Source organism: Bradysia coprophila, unplaced genomic scaffold (genome assembly GCF_014529535.1).
Source record: "Bradysia coprophila strain Holo2 unplaced genomic scaffold, BU_Bcop_v1 contig_138, whole genome shotgun sequence".
Classification (NCBI taxonomy): Eukaryota; Metazoa; Arthropoda; class Insecta; order Diptera; family Sciaridae; genus Bradysia; species Bradysia coprophila.
In genome coordinates, this window is record NW_023503409.1 from 6,466,055 (window position 1) to 6,489,328 (window position 23,274).

The 23,274-nt window shown below is 37.3% G+C and overlaps 3 protein-coding genes across 4 annotated transcripts; 2 read left to right on the forward strand and 1 right to left on the reverse strand.

Annotated features, from left to right (window-relative positions):
- Positions 1-393: 393 nt before the first annotated feature.
- Positions 394-4,617, forward strand: LOC119073753. Its single transcript, XM_037179412.1, has 8 exons — positions 394-634; positions 771-853; positions 912-1,524; positions 1,585-1,718; positions 1,842-1,955; positions 2,017-3,086; positions 3,146-3,236; positions 3,307-4,617. The coding sequence occupies exons 1-8, from the start codon at positions 612-614 to the stop codon at positions 4,458-4,460; spliced, it is 3,282 nt and encodes a 1,093-aa protein (XP_037035307.1). The 5' UTR covers positions 394-611; the 3' UTR covers positions 4,461-4,617.
- A 7,247-nt stretch (positions 4,618-11,864) lies between these two features.
- Positions 11,865-16,657, forward strand: LOC119073754 (prohibitin-2). Of its 2 annotated transcripts, none has more exons than XM_037179413.1 (6): positions 11,865-12,174; positions 12,499-12,845; positions 12,993-13,226; positions 13,605-13,682; positions 13,949-14,045; positions 16,423-16,657. In XM_037179413.1, exons 1-6 carry the CDS (start codon positions 12,042-12,044, stop codon positions 16,521-16,523), a joined length of 990 nt encoding a protein of 329 aa, XP_037035308.1. In that variant the 5' UTR covers positions 11,865-12,041; the 3' UTR covers positions 16,524-16,657. The 2 variants fall into 2 exon arrangements, with proteins under 2 accessions (XP_037035308.1, XP_037035309.1); XM_037179414.1 differs by lacking the exon at positions 16,423-16,657 and adding an exon at positions 14,320-14,434 and having other exon boundaries at positions 11,866-12,174.
- Positions 16,658-17,485: 828 nt separating this feature from the next.
- LOC119073759 (proton-coupled amino acid transporter-like protein CG1139) lies at positions 17,486-19,844 on the reverse strand. The gene is made up of 8 exons (XM_037179421.1): positions 19,650-19,844; positions 19,445-19,595; positions 19,237-19,358; positions 18,459-18,688; positions 18,266-18,399; positions 18,035-18,204; positions 17,807-17,982; positions 17,486-17,748 (listed from the first exon to the last, which is right to left on the reverse strand). The coding sequence occupies exons 1-8, from the start codon at positions 19,766-19,768 to the stop codon at positions 17,510-17,512; spliced, it is 1,341 nt and encodes a 446-aa protein (XP_037035316.1). The 5' UTR covers positions 19,769-19,844; the 3' UTR covers positions 17,486-17,509.
- Positions 19,845-23,274: the final 3,430 nt, after the last annotated feature.

Consider the following 23,274-nt stretch of genomic DNA (forward strand, 5'->3'; position numbering starts at 1 on the left):
ACTACAGTCGTTTTTTCGTTTATTTCAATAGGTCTGTTCCAAGTCATCGTTTGGAATTGTCAAATTACTGCTAAATTTCATCCATAGAGACATAACCTCATCAAAATTTATATGAAAACCGATCTCTGTGGATGAAATCGTGTTTGTTCGGCCAGTGAAAATTCATGTTTACAGTTACTTGGAACAAACCTATGAAATTAAGGAAGATAATTGTAACTTTTGAAAATTGAATAAATCAGAGCAAAGAAAATGTAGGACATGTAGGATAACACCAGACTATTCTGTTCAATTTTCGGGTTTGACTCGTAGATGGCGCCACTTATCACGTCCAAAGTTCTCTACTCTCGCTACTCTCTGCTCTATCTACTACATTCATTTTCAGTTGTCACTGTCGCCATTTTTAAATTCGTAATTTTTGTATTTCAAACGTCTTTCGATCCGGTTGCCTTTGTTGAAGTTACTGGTGAAATATAAACTCATAAAACCAACTAGAAAGACGTCGTTAACCTATAAAGTAGTTTCGATAGCACGAAATCGTAAAATCTATTTCCATTTTCAATTAAGAAAGAAGTTTGTGGCTATCGTCTGAATCCGTTATTTTGTACTTTTCAATGTCGAATCCAAAACATTCCAGGTAAAATTTCAAGTGTCGTCGATGTCAGTGTTTTTGTTCTGTGAATGTCCCCAATTTTGTGTCATTTTGTTGTGATCCAGCGAATCGAATTTTAATTCGTGCAATTTTTCCGCAAATTTCGTCAATCATTGAATAGGGTCAACGTCGGTGACGAAGACCATCAGGATCTAGATTTCTTGTCGACTGAATTTGAGGAAGAAGCAGAAGAAGATATGAACGGTTCGTGGGTAAATTCATTTATCTTTGAAATCGATACTCAAACAGGTGACCCTTTCAGGCTACAATGTTTCCAAACAACATCGCCAAATTTATGAAAACGCAATGCACGTCCTAGCACGATCAGAACATTGGAATAATCCAAATTATTCGCGACGAACGGCTTCCACTTCCATCGTTTCTTCGTCATCTGATGAGCCGACTATTGATCTCAACAACGTCAACACTCAATACAAATTCAATCCGTCGGAAATAACTGGCAGATCAACAGCGACAAATGATGCGAGCATGTCTGTCGAGCAGATCCTATGTGAAAGTCAATGTTCTGACGTACGGGCGATGGCAGACGAGTTAAGAAGGTTTAAAATTCGTGAGAGTCAAGGCGGTGAACAGCTAGCATACACAGCTGATGTTAGCTTGGCGTCGTCCAAAAGCTTCCGATCTTCAATGTCAAAACCAGATGATTGGGACTTGCACAACCAAAATAGTAGTGGCAGTGGTAGTGATATATTCATACCATCTGACCGTGTGAAAGCCTTCCTAGAAAGCGAAGAACATGTGTGGGCTCAGGAATATGCAACTCTCCCACCAGAATCGGATGTTCCAACTGCGGGAAATTCGAAGAAAGCACCATTTGAATTGACGGACTTTTCCAGATCCCGTTTGGCAAGCGAGTACGATGAAAATTGTTTTTGGATTTTGCCGAATGATCATTTTATTGGGACGCTTTTCAGGTCAGGAAATGAGTCGAATGCTTCGTTCGGGCAATTCTTCATAAAACGATCGGAAAATTTATTGGAAATGCTGCCGAACATAAGTCCAACGAGAACTGGAATGCCAATGGCTCTCATTGATTCGGTGAACACAAGTAAGTGTATGTGTTTATTGGGCGAACTGTCTTCAGGTCAAACTTATCTAACTTCGAGCGCGAAATTTCTTATTCTCCCCTGCTCTCCACATTTGTTGAATTGCCTACCTAATGTCATTTCAGCTCAAGACACCAATGTTGGCAACACGCAAATCATCTCTTCACCGTCAAAAAACCGCATGTCTGCAAGGGACGGTGAATCATTCATAGACCAGGCAGCTATTCAATCTTTCTTTCGTAAGAAACAATTGGCAACGAAAAGCCGTACGACTTCTCAAAGATCGAAATCTTTTTACAGAAAAATGCAACGAATTCTCACCGGCAACTGTAACCAACAATTTAATGAAACTGAAGAAACCGAGAGGCACACCAGCCACGATCACATTGTCAACTACAATGCCAATGGAATCACTGCCACTCAAGCCACTTCAAACAAAGCCTAATGTGAATGTGTTGAAGGTTGAAAGGTTCAGCGGAAATGTAGCAGCGCTAAGAAACCATTTGTCTAACATACCGATTCCCGTCCAAAGTGCATTATTGACACCGGGTGGTCACATTAGAAGAAAAGATTTCAACAAAGAGAACGAGAACAGCCTTCGTCACGACGAAATCAATTTCGATAAACATTTATTGTCGGACACATTGAGCATGTCAGGAATTCTGAGTTCTAGTAAAGTGCAGGGAAACTCGACGAAAACTAGTCTCGAGGAAGAAGGTGCCAATTCCGTTCCAGTTGTATTGAATGATGTTGTCAACCAGACAATCGACGCGAAAAACAATGACACACACAATACAACCGCTGATGTTACACCAACCAACTCACCACTAAGAAATCGCAAGCGAAGTCGAAGTAATGAAAGAGCAATGCTAGCCAATGCTACGCCTCCGCGCACCCTAAATGCTTTAGACGTTTATTACAACAGCAAACATCGGCTGACTCCGTCACCCCGGACTCAATCGAACAGCTCAACACCCGATACTCCAAGGTCCAGAGCGAACTTGAACGTTTTATTTAGTCGCACTCAGGAGACACCATCGCCGAACAGAAGTGGAAACTCGACTCCAGTTGGAAATTCACAGCATTCCAACGGGCTATACTCAACTCATTCGACCAATTTTTTGGGTCCATCCGTTTCCAACATGAGAAATCTTGACCATCACTTGCGGTCGCCGAAACTGTTAGCCCAATCGAATTCTCAATTCAGCAGCGTCAGTGATCTACGGGAATTTGCAATTAAATCGTCGCAAAGCGTAATTTCGTGGCCGAGCCAAAAGTTACGCACACCATCCGTGAAACAGTTTACGATCAAAAACATCGGTGGCAAGAAATTAACGATGAAGATCGAGGTGGTTGGTCCGGGCTTCCAGGTAAGAATCAAAACAAATTATGAGAAAGAACTTTGTACCACTCTAACCACTTTTCTTAGCTAAGCCCATCGGAACCGTTCCAATTGATTGCACTCCAAGCACAGGAATGTCGTACGATATCTGTTACATTTTGTCCAATCGCTCTCGGAGGTAAAAAATTGTGAATTTTGTTGCAATGAACTGACCTGCAATCATTTCTGTAAAATTTTAAATTTTTCAGCTGCGGTCGGAAAGCTGAATTTTTGTCACGCAAAGGATACGGCTGACAAAACCGTTCGGAAAATAATTCCGCTTTACGGCTATGGTGGACACACTGTGGTCGAAGTTCAAGACGTATGTCAAGGCGTTGTTGGCAACCCATTTTTACAGTTGGGTACTGTCGGAGATTTACTAAACCTACAGATGCATGGCGCATTTTCCATTTATAATAAAGGACCGCTTAGTGGAGTAGCGATTATTCGGGTAAAATCCGATTTGAAGAAGCCCAGTGGATCATCACATTATGCAGCTCTGACACTAACTCCAGCCAAATGCGTCATTGGTCCTGATTCGTACATCCGTATCGATATTGCGTATCGTCCGCGAAAAAACGACGTTCGAAAATTGCTGCGACAGGAGGGTAATGTCTTGGCTGTTGCCACTCTGGAAGTTTTTATGGCAGATGAGCCGTCACGTCAACGCATCTTGGGTCTGATCAATAAATTTGCCAACAATTCGTCGGACATCTACCTGTTGGACGAACTATTTAGAGGCATCACCACGGATGTTGTTGAGAATTTCGCAGAATTTCAAGAAACCGAGGATATGATAGCTGAGCTCTTCAATAAAATGAAAACAACGGAAATCGTTCTGACTGTAAAACGCAGCACAATGGATCAAACTATCGAATCGGAACATGACTTCTTTATGTCCGATACCAACGAGTCCATGTTTTTCCACACTCTGGTTTCGGATGACGCACTAGCTGGACCATCAATTCCAGCTACTATCACCTCAGTGAAGACCGTAGCCTCGTCGCTTATCCCGTCGTCATCGAGCACTTTACATCATCCCGTGCAGCGATCGGAACGGAATCAGACATACAACTGGTACCTCAACAAGACGGAGATTCGAATTAATCTGAACAATTTTAACGATGCGAGAAGTCAAATCGAAATTGTCAGCAAGTCTCGAAGTCAGCAAATGTTCGAAATTGATTCCAACTGTCCGCACGTGTTCACAATAGAACCGGACTGCGGTGTGATAAGTCCAGGATCAACAGCAACGGTCACTGTTTCTCTGAAGAATGCGAATTTGAATAGTGATGGAATGTTCATCCGAATTCGTGTCGACAAGAAACAGGATGCTATTGTTCCGGTGATCCTCGACAGGTAACCGGTTGGTTTGTGATTGATTCCGCGATGTGTGTCTTTGATTAATATTTTCATTTTTATTTTTTTATTTTGGCCAAGGGCACTTAAATTGACAAACGTTTTTTTGAACTGTTTTTGTAGCTTAAAAAGAATAATAAAAAAAATGTTCACGATATAGCCATTCACTATCGCTTTACCACTTTCAAGCTACTTTCGGGGATGCCCAGGCATATTACTTCAGCGGCACAGACTCAGTCGAATATAACAATTTCAAGCTCATTGATAAAACTAGTTGAGATCGCATCTCAAATGTCCGTAATATTAAATATAAAATCGCTGCTAACAGTTGGATTGGTATTACAGGAGTCAGTCCCCTTTCTTTGAATTCATCTCTTCTCTGCGTCTGAATAACATGAGAAGTTAGTTTCAGTCAACAATCATCTAACGTTCCTCTTAGACTAATCACTGAGTCACAAAATCGATTAAAATTGCAAAATTTCTACAAAATGGGATGGTCAAAACCTATAATTTGGCTGAAGATTTAAATAATTCGCTAACTGAAGAGAACCAAGAATCGTACAAAAAAAACAAATTTTTTATCCAACCAATCTTCTATGAGGTAAGTAATCTTATAACCGAACAACATAGAACAAGGCCTGACCTGCATTTCACTTTACACACAAAAAATTAACATTTTTGAGACAAGTGATTGAGGATATTAATGCAAGATGGGTTTGGGAGCTGTTCCGAGCCTACGATAATTATTGTTCGGGAACGGTTCATCTATTAAAAGATACTTCAGGTTAATCAGACCATAGCCAACAGTACATTCAACGAGATATTTTTAGTCCAATGCATTCAGACTATTGTGCTAACTTTTCTTAGCATGCAAAATGAAATCTGACTATTGTGCAAGTTTTCTCTCCGTTTCGAAGCATTTTTTATTTAAATTTTGTATCTTCTTTCAATGCGTTTCATCTGACAAATACTCTGCCTCATTTCGCACTCTCATTCGAATATTTTGTTTCCCCTCAATGAACAAAGACCTTTAATTTTCTTGCTTTTTTATTGATAAAAAAGGAAATAGGAATTTTGAAGTTCATGTTCCATTTTTATTTGTTTTTAATGTTACAGTCGGAGGCAGTGAAATTTCAGGATGAATTTGCTTCAGCAGTTTTGCAGCTGATGCACACAAACAATCAAAACTGTTTATACGGTTTAACCAATACAATGTGCGTGTGTGCAGCAGATTCAACCGTAAAAACAAATATAAACGGTTTTGATTGTGTGGATTGTGCATCAGCTGCAAAACAGCTGAAGCAAATTCATGCTGATATTTCACAGCCGCCGACTGTAAAACTTATAAACTATAAACGTTTTACAATAGGGAAATTCCTTTCATTTTATTTATACTCGATATACGCTCGTATATCCAGTATATCTTGATATATTCCGTATATCGGGTATACGTCGGATGAGTTTGACAACCGCAACATTAAGAAAAATGACATTTTTTACGCGATGGATTTCGATCAAACAAAATGCCAGTGTGTAGCTTGTGATCTCAGGACCAATATCGGAACATACAATACAAACAAGCGGTAACTCTTCTCACTAAAGCCTCCCAATTTGACACTTGTCAATGCAGTGTTCATGCTAGCAGCAGTGCTGTGCCAAGACATTTGCTTCCATCAAAGTCTCTCTCAAGATTTGTTCCCTGTTTGTCTCTTCGAGTGTTTTTTGCAGGATGCGAATTAGAGTTTCTCATTTAAGTGTTCTTGCAACCTTCGGGTGGCAAGTAAAAGACTGTTTTGTTGAAGGTATAGAGCCTTTGCTTCCATTCATTACAATTTCAATAAAAATGTAATTTTTCGAAATGCACAGAAAACTAAAGTAATGATGGTTGTATTGGTGGAGGAACGGAAGAAGACGGAGAAAATTTTAAATTTATTCAAAACTAAACGACAGGCACAAAAATCTAATTTACAAAGACTCCAAACACCATGAAAACGAAGAAATTTCCTTAGTAATTACTTGCAAGTATGAAACGTTTCGCACAATCCGTTCGTCCTTGTATGGCGGCTTTCATCAGTGGCGTAATACCGAACACATTCTTTGAATCTATTAACAAACCGCGACTGCGGGTGATCAACATGGTAATCATATCGGCTTGTCCTGTAGGAAAGGAATATATATTTGTTTTAGAGTTGCTCTCGTCACTTTCGTCGAGCTCAGACCACTACGGAAGATAAAAAATTACCAGTTTCCACTGCAAAGTGCAATGGCGTATTTCCTTCGTTATCAGGCTTGTTCACATCGATGCCTGGTAATCTCAGTATAAAATCCAAAACGATCGCTAAATCCTTTACGCAAATGAACGATAAGGCGGTCTGGTGAGATAAAATGAATTTAAAATTATAATAAGAAAAGAACCAAATCATTTTTGATATTCACTCACTCTGCCATTCTTATCAACGCAATTTAAATCGTTTTTTGAGATCTTTCTAATGCAATTGATCACTTGATTCAGTTCGCCACTTTTGCAAGCTCGTATAAGCTAGATAGCTAGATGACAGTAGACTGAAACTCACTGAGTGTAAGGTTATATTAATGAATGATTCTCGTCAATCTCGTCGATCAAATCGAGAATAAAGGTATTTATTTACCTTAACAAGAGCAGTCGATTTCGAAATAAAATAAAAATAACCTGAACGGACTAATTATGACTATCACTACGCATCCCCAAATATCCACAAATGAAACACCCGAACGCGAATAAAATAAATGCACAGAGCAATGCAAAAGTGACAGCAGGCAAAAAGCTATAAAGTTATAATTTGGCTGAAGATATAAATCATTTGCTATACCTGAAGACAACTAAAAATTTGACATAATCGTACAAAGAAAACAAGTTTTTCAGCCACATCATGACTTGAACCAACGCACTTTGAGCATGAGTGGAGCTCGCTGAAGTGTAATTTGGAGCGAAGCGAATTGTTGAGTTTCATATAACTTTCAAAAGCATACTGGTCCATCCGTGAATGCATTCGATTTTCTCTCTAGTTGCAAGCGCAGCGCGCAGCGCTGCGCCTTAATACATGACTGTCCCGGCATCTGTTACACGATGCATGCAGGGCATCGTACTTTCTAAAAATCTAAAAAGTAGATAGGAGTGTTTTTTGGGGTGGCGAGATGGGAAAAAGTCGAGTTTGGACCTAGGTTAGGGCTGAGGCCGTACCTCGGACCTAATGATTTTACGGTTGATTTCGGTAGAGCTTTTGATGCTGATTCAGGAAAAGCAGGTCAAAAAAAATTTTTATGCGTCGCTTGGCCGCTAGGTGGCTTCAAAGTCGGAATTTTCGAAACGAAAAATGGCTGCCATTTCGCGTAAATACAATGGATTGTAGTGAAATTTGTGTCTAAAGGGTTTTCGAGGTCGGCGCTTCCGAATAAAAACATTTGAGAGCGGCCACATGCATGTGAGCCACCGCAAATTACCAAAAAGTGGGTTTTTGGGTGGTTTTTCTCAATTTTCTCAAAAACGGTACATAGAACTTTCGTGCAATTTCCATCGTTGATAGCCGCTGAAAATACCTATCGATTGAGGTATATATCAAAAAAATCGGCGGAAGCGTTTTCGAGAAAAGATGGAAAATGTGTCAATTCAGGGTCCCAACTTTGATGTTTGTACGGTCACAAGATGGCGTCGTATAGATTTGGTCTCTTCGGGACAAATGTTGAAAAATGAAAGTTGAGGGGGGTCCTAGAACAAAATTTTTATGTCCGAGCACATTGGACCGATTTTAGATTTTAGGCCACTCGATGTTTCCAGAGCCTCAAGGTGTGGCACCAAAATTTTATTTCACAGTTGAGATCTTTGTGTCGCTTGAATTTCGTGTTTACGGAGACAATATCATCATAACGCATCGAAGAAAAAGAATCTGATTTCTAAAGTTCGGACCGGCGATAATCTAATCTATGTAAGCAGTTGATGCTGCAACATTTTCTAAAAACAATTTTTCGAAAATAAAAATTTGGATCAGTGCATGTTTACGAATTAAATTACCTGCGAAAAGATAAGGCCTATCGATTGCACAACATTTGACCATCAAACACTAAACATTTTATATTAAAATATTCGATTTTCGATTCAACTTTTACAAAATTCCAATTGCATCAAAGAACCATTTTGTGGTTTGTAAACATCAACAATGTTTCTGATTGATGTACGTCAAAATGGTAGTGCTAAACGTACTAGATCAAAAGGTGTCAAAAATGGTACGCTTTTTATGAGCGCTAAAATTTGTAAAAGTTCATGTTCGTAACTTCACATGCAAATGGAAACTGATTTGTATTTATCGAACATTGCAAACTTTCATATGGAAAAAATATCAATTTTTTTCGGTAATTTGCTGAACATCGATGTCGTGGGATTGTTGTCACGTGACGATTGTGATTGTTTTTTTTGCGCTATCTATTTTACTTTTAAGAAATGTTAAAGTGAAACATTTTCTTTGGGAAAAGTGAATTGATCCTTTTACAAATTAACACAGTTGACGGTTGTTCACGGTTTAACCGAATTTATTCAGGGTCTATTGCAGATAAAGCGGAGAGATTTAAGCATAATCATTATATACGTCTTAAAGAAAACTATTTATTTACCCCCCTTGCCTTTGAATCATTAGGTTGCATGGGTCCAGAAACAAGGAAATTTATTGACAAGTTGGGATCTTTGATGAAGAGAGCATCAGGGGAGCCACGTTCCAAAGATTATCTGTTGCAGAAAATTTCTATTGCTATACAAAGAGGCAATGCGGCATGTATTCTTGGAACTTTAGGAAGTAATAGAGCGGATGATTTTTATTTATTGTAATATTTGTTGATTGAAAAGATCGTTTTTTTATTGACTGCGCCGTATGCGAGCAGTCTTTTTTTTCGCTTTGAATAAATAAAAAAATATTAAAAACTAAAAAAAAAATTTATTCAATTTACGTCTTTAAAAATCTTTTGCGACTTTCGAACGGATCTTAAATAAATGATTACCAATTAAACGTTTCCCGTTATTCATTGAAAATTTAAATAGGCTAATCCAAGGTAGTACCGATGCGCTTCGGCTATTATTGTAAAACTTCTTACGAAGAAAGAGTTAAAATCTTCGTGATTTTTTGGCCATTTTCGTATTATTTTGAATGTTCAGCGGAGTCATGATGTGAAAAGTCGTTAGAGGCGTAAATTATGGAGAGGATATAATTGCTCATTCTAATACAAATAATTCACCTACCGAGATGATCGTCGTCGGGATGATAGATTGAATTTCTTATTATGTAAAATTATTAAAGGTCCTATTCAAAAATTAGATTAGGAGGATTAACTTTGAATAAATGTTCAAACGCAATCTTTGATTCTAGCAGACTGAAGTTTTTGCACTGAGTCAGTAATACAAGAATATCCTGTAGTCTGTATAAACGTTTTCACAAGCAATTTATCTGTCCCATAAAGGAAACCTAGGAGGATGGTTAAGCAGCTTTAGCTGCTTCGGATGTATCTCCTTTTGAGTTTACCACAATGTTTTGATCATGAGCAGCGAGGAAGATGTATAAGAGACTAGTACATAACAATAACTTGCGAGTTAGTTGAACAGATCACAACACATGTGAAAGAATGTTTCTTAACTTGTTACAGAGGTCTGACTAATGAGGTCTTATATAGCAAAACAAATGAAGTAAAAGATTTCTGAAAATCTTCGATCAAATGAAGTAATAGTTTCAATAGTAAAACTGATAATATGTAATCAATTTGAAACGATAACTCAACGAGTAAAGACTCACCCTTGTGTAACACACAAATTTCCATAAGTGATGGACAAACAAGTCCCAACACTGATATACACAACGCACCCACAAACTTAATAACTAATTTGATAAATAGTATTTCAGCAGCAACAGCTCCTGAAACTTGAGTGAATTGGTATACTTTGTGGAACATTTCATATTGCGCCTCCTACTTGCAGGCCATAGGAAACGTATGTTGGTGTTGGAAAAATTCCGCTAATGCATTTGGCTAGACTAAAATGAATAAATTATTAACCTGTCACATACGGCTATTCATATTCATGCTCTAGCGGCTGTTATCGATAAAAATAATGACAAGCTGCGTGTAATATTGTCTTTCACAAGGGCCCTCTCAATAGAACAAACTGACAAATTGAAAAGAAAAATCGACGTTTTCGTGTTAGTGGTGTGTGTGATAAAATTTTTCAATGAGTTTATGTCATAATTCCTCTACGTAGTCTACCTCTAAGGTCCTTCATACAGTAAAATGCATGTTAAAAAAATTGATGTACAAGATTTGAAATCAACCTGTTAAAAATACTTTGATCAATGGAAGCAATAGACCCGATAATAATAGTGGTCATATGCTTCAATGAATGTACAAATAGTCAAGGTTCTTTCAGAATCTTGCAAATAATAGCGATTTTCGACAAACATCGTAAGCATATTGGTCCTTCTTCCAGAGCCATTTTAATTGACATCGGATATGATAACATTGGAAGGCGATAACGCTTGCATAAAACGTACTAACTTCTGGCCTAAATTACAGATGAAAATGAGTTGTACAAACTCTTACAAATACTATGTATAAGACAGTTCACACCAGCACTAAAAAAACAATTTTTCGAAATGAACATAATGAAGACAGTATTGATAATGGCAAAGCCAGACACATATACTGCATAATAATTGCTTCTGAAATTGCCAAAATTTCAATTCGCAACGTTCCTTTCAGTAAATAAACGAATGTTTGATAGTTAGTTCCTTTAAAACAAACAAAGATTGTTTGGTCAGGAGTGTAGCTTCGCGTCCTTACGATAGGACATTTGGTACATCACGGTGAAGATGCGGATCGCAATCTTCGTCGGCATGTCGGTGCATCAACATTCTGATCTTTTGTTGACACTTCCTTTTTCCTAATCTTTTTTGAAACGGTCTGATTTTTTAAATCTTGTTGACCACACGTCTACCACAATTTAATTTACGAGAAGCCTGACCACTCCTTAGGGCTATGTGACAAGATTTCGTAATTTTGTTTATTGGGCTGAAGAAAACATTTATTCAAAATAAAGGTACTGCCCTCGTAACGAAGGTTGCCAAATCACACAGTGTATCAATCTATCACTCTTAAGACAATCTTAATACTAACAGCAAGCGGAATTCGACTTTCCATGTCACATTTTAAGTTAAGTTAACAATGATTTATCGGACGATACTCTACATCTCTTCATTCTAAGAACTGAACATATAATGAAATTTGAAATTCACCTGACTTAGTGGTTCGAAGTCTAAATTTGAATTTGTTGGCAGTCCAAGAAATGTCGCCATCTAGGTATCAACCAACGCACATTGTGCATGTCAACAATCATTGTCAAAGTAAACTTCTTTTTGGCTCATGCCTTTACAGTTTTCTCTGTTGCAAAGATTTCATCACACAGCCGGTTTTTTATCATTATTTTGTGAAACCTATTCCGCAGTTGATTAATTGCAATATCTTTCACAAGTCGCCAATTATCGGGAAAAGAACGTTCTTCAAAAAACTATCAAGCGAAATGGCACAAAGTAAATTGAATGACCTCGCCGGAAAGTTTGGAAAGGGTGGACCACCCGGATTGGGTTTGGGTCTAAAATTGTTGGCAGTCGGCGGAGCTGCTGTTTACGGTATCAGTCAATCGATGTACACAGGTAAATGGTTCGAACAGTTTTCACCCGAATTATTTTCGTCATTTTGTGATCCTTCGCGATGCTGACATAACCTCAATTGCGTATGTATTGCATCAGAATTGCGTTATTGTCCATCGAATATCGATTTGAGAACCATGTCGACGGTAGAGTCAAGTTCTGCGACATGGTCACAATGCGATTTTTACAGACGAGGCGCTTAATCGTCACTTTGTGGACAAATATCCTCTCGAATGACATGTTATGTAATCAGCGGTTGTTGTTGACACTACCAACGACACAATCACTCATACATACAATAATCTTTTCTTCTTTCGACGATTCCAGTTGAAGGCGGTCACCGTGCAATCATTTTCAATCGTCTCAGCGGCATCCAAAAAGAAATCTACCCGGAAGGGCTTCATTTCCGCATTCCATGGTTCGAATATCCCATCATCTATGACATTCGATCACGTCCACGAAAAATCTCCTCACCGACCGGTTCGAAGGACTTGCAAATGGTAAACATTTCGTTGCGAGTACTGTCCCGACCCGATTCCATACAATTGCCGACCATGTACCGTCAGCTGGGCTTGGACTATGACGAAAAGGTGTTGCCGTCGATTTGTAACGAGGTGCTGAAGAGTGTTGTGGCCAAGTTCAATGCATCACAGTTGATCACGCAACGTCAACAGGTGAGTGAAATCGAAGTTTGGGTTTTTCGTATGGTTCTTGACTGACTTCGGCAAGACGTATGACCTTATTTCAGTTAGGAACCAACAACCATCGTCGGCGTGAAATCCGTCCTCAACAAATTTTACAATTTTTTTCCCACCTTTCAGGTATCACTGCTAATCCGCAAAGAGTTGGTGGACCGTGCTAGAGATTTCAATATTATTTTGGATGATGTTTCATTGACTGAATTGAGCTTTGGCAAGGAATACACAGCTGCCGTTGAATCGAAACAGGTTGCCCAGCAAGAGGCTCAACGGGCTGCCTTCTTTGTGGAACGTGCCGTGCAAGAGAAACAACAGAAAATTGTGCAGGCCGAGGGTGAAGCCGAGGCAGCAAAAATGATATCCTTTTCAATTGATTAACGTACATCCGTTGGGGGCGGTGTTGTGTAAGACGTTTTGTTTTGTGATTTTGGGTGTTGGAGATGTTACTTAGTCGAGATTTGAATTTGAGTTGAATCGTGATTTTCTGAGACAGGGTCGTAATAAGTAAAAAATGCAACTCTTTCACGATTATTGGGAAGTCATATTAGTCAGGCACTTTTTGTGAAACTATTTTCGTGCAGGATGTGCGTAAAAATACCTTTGATCCACTCGTCATTCTTGTTCGAATCTCATTTCTTAATACTTAAACTAACAGAAGGAAACGTGTCTGCCTAACACTGCCGTCTTTACCCTACACGAATTGGCCAACAAAATTTCCTTAACTGAAATGTTTACTTAGGTCTAGCGGTTGGACGAAATCCAGGCTACTTGAAACTGAGAAAGATTCGTGCTGCTCAGAGTATAGCCCGAACGGTAAGTGTGACTTTTTGTATGTTACTTTTGCCATCTGCTATCTCAGACGTAGGTGGTACATTCAGTATCAAAAACTTGACGGTACACAAATGAAGTAATAGATTCGGTTGTGATACAATTGCCGTTTCTAAGAAATGTATTGTGTTCCTGTTGTCTTCTTCAGTGATGCGCGTCATTCGAAATGAATGACTGCTGGTATCATTGAATGGAGAAGAAACATTCAGTGCGTTTGCGTCCCTAAACTTTTTTTTAATTTTATTTTCCAGATCGCCAACTCACAAAACAAGGTCTACCTGTCCGCTCAGAGTTTGATGTTGAACATCCAGGATGCAGCCTTTGACGATATGACCGCCAGAGTACAAAGTAAGAAATAGTAAAAGCAAACACAACTCTACGGTTTAGTTCTTATTATACAAGGAAACAATTATAAAAAATAAAAGGAGAGAGAGGGAAATAAAGAGAGAGAAAGAGCATCGCATTTATCTATGTACTGAACTAAGTCCTAGTGAATTGTGAATTTTCCAAAAAAAAGTTTACTTCAAATTTTCATTTTCAATTAAATTCGAGAACTTCTAACCAATTTGTTTCTTTGTTCTAATTTTGTTTTTCTTGTGCTGCCTTTTATACTGCGTCCAAGGTGGATTTTTGTCGGATAGTCGTTTGTAGTAGCAATAAAAGTTTTTGTTAAACTGTGTAACTGGATGATAAGTGAATATAATGTTCGTCGACGAGAGACGACGTAAACGATCAAATTGTAGTTTGTTATTATGCGGCTGTTGTTTTCTACCGTCAGAGCGGAGACGTCAGTTGGGGCTTAGTTTACGTTCTGTTCACCTATTGTTATTCGAATAATTTTTAAGAAGTGGGCGCGCCTCAGCAGGTTTAAAGTGAATCGCCAGTGAAATAAGCGCCATATGACCAAAATATATCAATTAGAAAAACAACACCACTTTAATTGTATTCTGACTACACGTTAGACCGACACCGCTACCCTCGGTGAAATTCGGTCACTTCTGTGTCCTTCTGGTAGCTTTATTTCAAACTTATTTTTCGCTGATATTGTAGCCTGAGCTGTAAAGCTTTTCAACGATACCAAACATGCCATACTTGATCCACAACAAGTACTGTTGATGATTCAGTTTTTCAATCGAAGTCACTCTACTCGCAAATCTGAAGCCCTCGAAAACGAAATTATTAAATTTCAAGATAATATTACAATTGAATATCTTTTACTCAATTATATGTATGGTACCGACTCAGAGAGTCATTAAAGTCCACTTCTTTTCAAAAAAAATCTTTAAATTTAATAATTTCGTTTTCGAGTGCTCGAGATTTTCGAGTAGACTGACTTCGATTGAAAACTGAATCATCAACAGTACCTGTTGTGGATCAAGTATGGCATGTTTGGTATCGTTGAAAAGCTTATTCCTCAGGCTATAATATTAGGGGCAAATAAGATTGAAACAAGGCTACCAGAAAGGGACAGAAGTGGCCAAATTTCACCGAGGGTAGCGGAAAAAGTAACTTCTCTAAAAATGTACCATAAAAGAACTTTTTCAAATTTTTTTTTCGTCATTCGAAAGAGCTTACTAACCGCGTCTAGAATCAATCTTAACTGGCTGGGTCGGTCACTTTGTCAGGGATATATTACTCTTCGAAAATGGTGAAATTTTGACTTTCAACAGTTATTGCTCCGAGAGCAAATGACCGAAAGCAATAATTTTAACACAGTATATCTTAGAATTTTTCCCTCTACCGATCCCCATTAAAATTTGTGATCAGGCTGTGTCTGACTGCTCGTGGTAGCGCATCCACTGGTTCTCAGAAACGGCTCAGGGGTTCGGGCTAATTTTTTCCTGTGTGATGTTCTTGTCCATCACTCATTATTAATATGAAAAAAAATTATTGGTGGTCGGCGGTCCCTATTTAATCTCGTTTCAAACCAACCGTGGCCTATCAATCCCTCATCGTTCCACCCACAGATCAACACCGACTTCATTTGGAAATGTTGATTATAATCATACTAATCATCTGTTACCGACATCGATATATACAACGCACTTCAAGCATTTGCCCTACTCTAAATAGAGTACTGAAACTGGACAGTGTATCGAACAGATTTTGGCACTGTAGAAAAATTTGTTCCAAATATTCATACAAAATAGTACTCTATTTTGCCATTGAAAGTATTTTGCTTGAAGTGCGTTGATATATAGCAAAATATTATTGTGACTTGTCACCTTTAGGCAGACCGGAAAGTGTTAAGGGAGTTGAGGAATACCTCCAAATAAATTTCTAAAAAATCAAAAGTCAAATTTATTTGGAGGTATTCTTCGACTTCCTTAGCACTTTCCGGCCTAAAGTGCCTGATCGAGCATTATCCCCTTCGTGTTAAAACGATTAAAGTAAAAAACTTTCCAGTCTAGGTGTACGGTAGGAAAATTAGGCAATCAACAACACGAGCAGCAAATTAATATTAATCATAATACGTTTGCTGTTTCTACGTTCATCTTACTAACTTACTATACGTGATCTCAGATATGCATTTGTTTCCACACTCTCAAGAATTTCGTATCCACTTTGATTCACAATTTCGTCTGTCTTATGGGAAATGGGAACATTGATCGTAAAAATGAATTTAACGAAGCTGTTTTACGCTCAACATGTGCTAACCAAAACATTTCCATTCGCTAAAATGTGTGAACCGACAACAAAAATCTTTATTTTCTTTTCATTGTAGATGAATCTGCAGCGTTTCCATTCCACGCAAGCTATCAAAGTCAATCGGAAAATTCAACCGTCGAACATATAGTCCATAACACAGCTAAAATGTTTGTGTGAAAAAAATACCGTTTTGATGTTCGACATTCGGTGGACGTTTATGATCTTAACTTGAGGCTGTTTTTTTGCCGGCCTAACACATTTTTATAAGCTTCGGACAAATGCAATGTATACACGGGTTGGTATTATACATTTAAATATATTTTTTGTGGATAAAATCGAATTGGCCCTTATCAGCAGTTAGGCAGCTAACACCATCTTTCACATGTTTTGAAATTTTTTCTACAAATTTTCGTTTTGTTTGTTTGCACTATTTGCGAACAATTTCAGAAAAAAAATGTTTTGGTGGCTATGTTTCAAGGGCTAAGGTGAAAGAGTACCTACACCCTAGCGTTAAAAAAGACTAAAATGTATCGACAGTATCAAACCAACATCTCTTTAACACTTTTTTATATTTTCAACACATTGGTCGCATACTCCTTCAATAGTTTATTTATCGCGGACTTTACTGTAAATGTATACGACGACCATTACATACAACAACCGAATACGACAACTGAAATCTTTTGTTGACGTCATGAACAACTTACCCACAGGTTAGGTTGTTCTCATGGCCCGGCGTAGTTTTCTTAATGTGTGCATTAAAAATTTGGACATAAAATCGACATAAAAAGAGTAACACAAAAGTGGCGGCCTTACAGTCAGAGGCAGTGAAATTTCAGCATGCATTTGCTTCAGCTTCTTTCACCTGATCCACGCATGCAATCAAAACTCTTTATACTTAACTTGTCACAGACGGCAAGCATATTAATAGTTTTACTATCGGATCTATTACTTCATTTGATCGAAAATTTTCAAAAAATTGATTTTACTTTTACTTCATTTGTTTTTAACATGCTTTTCGCTATATAAGATCTCATCAGTCAGAGCTTGTCGTTTATTCTTGCTGTCGTTGTCGATAACAGATGACAGCCGTCTGTAACAGGTGAAACAGCATCTATACAAACAAACACCACTCTGTTTACAACACATAAGTTAAATTGCATTTATTTATTGTACATATCAATTATCTCTCGAACACTAGTGAATGTACCAAAAACTAGACCAACGACTCCGATTGCAATCAAGAGAATATCTTTCGCGAGGATCAGATTCGACAGTTTGTCTTTGTATAAAACACAAATTTCCATGAGAGCTGGACAGATAATTCCCAACATTGATATGCTAAATGCTCCAATAAGATTAATAAATAATCCGATGAATGGAATAGCCGCAGCAACACCACCTGGAATTAATTATGATTAGTAACGCATTAAAGCGGCTCCATTCCATCGTCTACCCACATGTTATCAGCACAAATGATATACGAACAGCAAATTCGTAATAGATTTTGTTGTCGGGGTTATCCCACACTTTACTCAAATATGTTCCCCAAACGATAGAAACTGGAACGTATCCTTGTAGGCCATAGGAAATGAAAATTGCTAATGCGAAGATACCGCGAATGCATTTAGCTAGACTAAAATGATGAAAATTAAGCCAGTGAAAAATGAATGAATTCCGAAACGTACGTCTCTGTTTGGTCAGGATTCAGTGTAACACTTCCCTTACAACTTTCGCCATATCGCAAATATCCAACGAAACCAAATGCGGCGTACAGTACACATATAGCACCCATTGCTATACTCATTATCATATTGAAAGATTTTGGGGTTTTCATGTTATTTTCCACAGCAATGACCTATTCAATCAGCTGGTCCATTTCCGTTCCGTTCAAGCAAATCAAGCAAAATCACACTTACCAATGCAAATGAATTTATTGCGAAGAGAATTGTGCCAAAATACAATGGGAAATTTTCGATCGAATTAATTGCTTTTCGCTCCGATGGCCCGGCAATACCGTCCTCAAAGAAATAGTAGAACAACATTGCGACACCTGAAAAACATTCCCATTTTATATGTGGTGTCTAACCATTTTCGCAGCTCGTAGCTTACCCACAAATGTTATGCAATTGGAAATCAGGGAAAACGGAGTCAGGTGTTTCAAATTTCTAACACACATCAGAAGCATCAATGGCAGCAGTAGTATTGCAACGTAAATTTTAACGTTCCAATAGACTCCACAAGCTTCATTCAGGATTTCACCAATATTTTCAGCTGTAAATACCACATAGACACAACAGATTCCACATTGATTGCCTATTAGAAATCCATCTACAAATGGTCTGAAGAGATCGAAATTAATGTTACACATCTGTAACCTATAGAATATGCTACAGGAATTGTAAAGTGGTATGTCGGTATGTCGAAACTGGTTTATAAATTGTTTTGATCAGGGGCGACGATTCTCGTATTTTCGTAACTTCAAATATTCGTAACTTGAAAGTTGCGTGTATAAAATCCAATACGAACTGTCAGGTTATGAATTCTTAAAGTTACGAACAGTACGAGAATCTACGCCTAGTATGACAAAAAATGGGACTACATAATGCACCATTCAAAGATGGGCTGCAACCATAGCTCTGAACCATAGCAATCGAACGACTTTTTAAACAAAAAAAACCGTCTTCTTCTCATTTATAAAATTGCGAATAAAGTACGACACAACAGCATTATAACAACCTTCAAACTTAATTTTTATGAGAAATTTTGGACACTATGTCGAGGAGGCCGCTCTTGAAAATTCTGTTCTCATGCTTGGTCCAGTGCTATGCTGTAACATTTCCTCTTTGGATTCTTACAAAATCCACAATATTAAGAACGAAAGTCTCACATAGCGATTTTCGACAGACATCGCAAGAATGAAGGCCCTTCCTCCAAGGACATTTTCATCAGCATCGGATATGATAACGTGGGACGACGATGCCGCTTGCACAAAATGTACTGATTGTTGGTCTAAATAGAGAGGTGTGTCCGGTGTGTCGAATTAACAATTTATCTTTTGATGGCTTGTCGAATTGACGGGAACGTCGATTTCTTACCAGCATTAAAAAACAATTCGTCGTCATCAACGTTAAGAAAACTGTACTCATCAGGCCAGAAACATATCCCGCTTTTGAGAAGGCGTATGGCATTGCCATAATTCCAGTTCCCAGCGTTCCCTTTAGTAGATGAATCAGTGTTTGATAGTTCCTTTGAAAATAAACAAAATAAATTCTTTGCTCTGGAGTTGGTTTGTGTCTTTACGATGTAGCATTCGGTATATTACGGTGAAGATACGGATCGTAATCTTCTCCAGCATTATTATTCTTGAACATCGGTGTGTCACCATTCTGAGTTTGTTGGTCTAATTTATTTTCCTCCATGAATTTCGAAATGGTTTTTCAAAAACAATACTGACAGAGTTACAAAACAATACTAACTGAGTTATTAAAAAAAAGGTTTCTACACGCCTACCTCAACCAATGTTATAGCATTTTTTTACGTGATCTGGAGGCATCAAAATTATCATGGATGTGGAGGACGACGTACTGAAATTACTTTCGTTTAAAATTTGAGAAATTACTGGGATTTTCGATATTGTTAACGTCAACAATGGACCATTAGAGTAGATATAAGGTAAATGATAGAATGTAATAGTAGTATGCTAGTGGGCATGTAATTTGAAATAAAAAATTCACTCACGAGTGGTAACCGAACTCAATCTTCACCTCGTGATTTTCCAACCAATTCACGCCATAAGTGCGGTCGAAATTCAAAATCTTTCTCACGCAAGTCTTCCTAACGCAGCGTCATTTTAATACAAGGAAGCGTTGAAATTTATTTTTCGGTTCACTTTTTCATCGACTCGTTCACTTAAAATTCAAATTTTAGGCACACTTACGGCGTGAATTGAGTGATGTTATAAATGGAATGATGAGCCTCTCAGACTGATCGTGAAGATGGATGTCGAGGGGTCACTTAGAAATAATTTTTCAAATCATTTTAGTGTGTAAGGACTTGCACCACGGCGCCTTACTGATGTGGCCCATATAATGCCATATAGTTAGTAGGACTGTGTGTTTGTCCTTTGCCTATATATGCGAAAAACCTTGGCTAAAATTGTATGTGTTGGTAACACTGATTTTGAGCTAGTTAGATGTCAAAATCAGTGTTACCAACATATGGTGAATGAGTAGTATAGAGTGAATGAAATATATCAGCTACTGGCATTTTTTTACTATTAATCGGAGTTGGAAATGAAAGAAATTAAATGGCTTCGGATTACATTCGTGCCATCTTGAACCAGTGATTTTGTCCATTTAAGGTACGGTATAATCGAAATAGATTACTGAAATGGAACAGTGGATCGAACAAATTTTGGCACTGTAAAAAAATCTGGAAAAATGTTTCATACAAAATAGTACTCTATTTGGCAGCTGTCACTCGAAGCACTTTTGCTTGAAGTGCGTTGGATGTAGCCATAATAGACTTTGAGCAAACATCGTAGCAGAGATTTTCGATTTTGTTTGAAAGGTGATTCGGCAATCGGCTGAAGGTAATTAAATTCGATGTCGTTTGAAAAGCAAATTTCTTGTTTTATTGGTTTCTTTATAAAATTAAATTTGAACCATAAAAATAATTACAAAAACAAAAATTATTACTAGCAAAAATACGCTATGCTTTAAAGCATCCGTTATTATTCGTTTTTTTAAATAAAAATCGATTTCAACAATATTGTGCCCCTTTTTATGGCATAAATTAATGTAAAGACTAAATGCTAACTAAATGCGACGTATTCTAAAACTTACGCAGCTCGGGAGAAAAATATTGTTTGAAATCAGATCGGGAAGCCACTCTCATCAAAAAGAATGCTTTCTTCCGATATGCGTTTTCGTAAAATTTTCATGCCGAAGGTGTTGAAAATACTTTTTCCCGCTTTTTAACCTACATTTTCTTATATACTAAATTATTGTTGCTTGTGTCTTCGGTAAAGAGTATATATTTTTTACACTAACGAGTTTTTAAAAATTCAACCAGCTTTACCAGAACGTTTAACAATTCCATGAACATTGAACATTTATTTATATTTTACAATTTAGACTTTACATTATAATTCATCAATTATAGTTGTGTGTAGAGATGTGTTAAGGATTTGTTTTTTCGGTTCGATAAATATTTCTTCGTTGACAATTTTTTTTAATTTAATTTTTAATTAATTAACACCAAAACTGGTTTTCATTTTACTTAATAATTGATTTCTTTTGTGAACACAGTTCGCTTTTTTGTAAATAAATTCATTTGATATGGAAACGGCAGTATTTTTCAATAGCTTCAATTTTATTAGTCAATAATTAAACAGTAACAAAATGAAATAGTTTTCTTCTAAATGTAGAGGAAAATGAAGTTAGACAGATAGAACGGGACACTTCTAAGAGTTCAAATTTGTTTCATGGTAAAGAAACTTTTTTCTTTAATACAGTAAATACTGGTACCAGCAGAAGAAGAAACCATTTATTTACCAATTGACGGTACATCATAATATACAGATCTATAATGAAACATGCTTGTCAGGCAAAACAGTTTTTGCTAGAGTCAGACTTTCACTCAAATATATTTGATTAAACCAAAAAAATTTATGAAAATGACAAACCGTACCTAAGCTATAGAGCCTAATTCATTACAAAAAATCCTATGGTTATCGACAAATGCCAAATATTGTAGGAAATTTTAGCAATTTTTAGGAATCTTTTAGCAATTTTTAGGAAATTTTTGAAAAATAATTTCCCATGAACAGGTTTTGCCTAATAGGGTGTATAGCGGTTTTTACAAAATGTCTTGGTTTTTTTAAGGCTCAGCCGGAATTCCAGCGGCTCCGTCTTATTAGAAGAAACTACATTTTCAAACTTTATTTTAGTGATGCCGCCAGATCGATTTTTGATAGTTTCGTCGTTTTTGGTCCTCGTCACATACATCGATTTTATTGTAATTTAACTTTAATTTTCTCAGCTAATTTACAACATTAAAATTTGAAAATGTAACGAAACCTATCCACTGGCACTGGAACGTGTCAATAGAACCTGGGAATACATTCTAAGCTAAAAAAAAATTGATTTGAGGTAATCCATTTAGACATCCCAATTCAAACGAGATGTTCTGTTTCACTTACCGTGGCCCTTTTCGCATATTTAACATTTAATTTACATTTTTTACAATTAAATTTTGTTTCGAGAGTAAAGTCTCAAAATCACTATCGCGGAACATTTGATCTTTTTTGTAAAATAATCTGTGAAGTTTGGAGATTAGATTACTACATGGACCCAACTTTTTATGTACACTGAACCGACCGTAAAAAATCGATATATGCGACAAAGACCGAAAACGACGAAATTTTCAAAAATCAATCTGGCGGCAGCATTAAAATAAAGTTTCAAAATTTTTTCTCTTTCATAAAATGATCAGACTGAGTGGATTTCCGGTTGAGCCTTCAAATAAAATACATTTTGTAAAAACCGCTACACCCTACTGCCTAAGCAAAATTCAGATCAAATCACAAACTATTAATTTATCTCAATTGCTTGTCGTTGTAATTGATTGACAAATTACCGGTACCTTTAGCTATAGAAACTCTAACATTCCACAAAACAATTTCCAAAATGTTTTCCAGTTTATCATAAAATTATGATTCTCTTGCTTAAAATGTATCGTGTATCATTGACCCAGATCACGGTGAGCTTGAAAAAAATTTTATTCGACCTCTCGTGGACATGAAATGTTTTTAGTGGTTTTTGTAGAGGGCGGCACCACGAGTAAGAATAACATAACAAGAAAATATTTCGATGGGAAAATTTTTAACTAGATCGATTTTTCGTTTTTCTGTGCCCTGCAGGAA

Excerpts from the sequence above, each read along its gene's own strand:
- LOC119073754 (XM_037179413.1), top strand. The coding sequence starts at position 12,042 with ATGGCACAAAGTAAATTGAATGACCTCGCCGGAAAGTTTGGAAAGGGT. Across the intron at positions 12,175-12,498 it reads CAGTCAATCGATGTACACAG|TTGAAGGCGGTCACCGTGCA; the intron begins GTAAATGGTTCG and ends CGACGATTCCAG. Across the intron at positions 14,046-16,422 it reads TATGACCGCCAGAGTACAAA|ATGAATCTGCAGCGTTTCCA; the intron begins GTAAGAAATAGT and ends TTTTCATTGTAG.
- LOC119073753 (XM_037179412.1), top strand. The coding sequence starts at position 612 with ATGTCGAATCCAAAACATTCCAG. Across the intron at positions 635-770 it reads TCGAATCCAAAACATTCCAG|GGTCAACGTCGGTGACGAAG; the intron begins GTAAAATTTCAA and ends ATCATTGAATAG. Across the intron at positions 3,237-3,306 it reads TTGTCCAATCGCTCTCGGAG|CTGCGGTCGGAAAGCTGAAT; the intron begins GTAAAAAATTGT and ends TAAATTTTTCAG.
- LOC119073759 (XM_037179421.1), bottom strand. The coding sequence starts at position 19,768 with ATGGAGGAAAATAAATTAGACCAACAAACTCAGAATGGTGACACACCG. Across the intron at positions 19,359-19,444 it reads CGAATTGTTTTTTAATGCTG|ACCAACAATCAGTACATTTT; the intron begins GTAAGAAATCGA and ends CTCTCTATTTAG. Across the intron at positions 18,400-18,458 it reads CAATTGCATAACATTTGTGG|GTGTCGCAATGTTGTTCTAC; the intron begins GTAAGCTACGAG and ends AATGTTTTTCAG.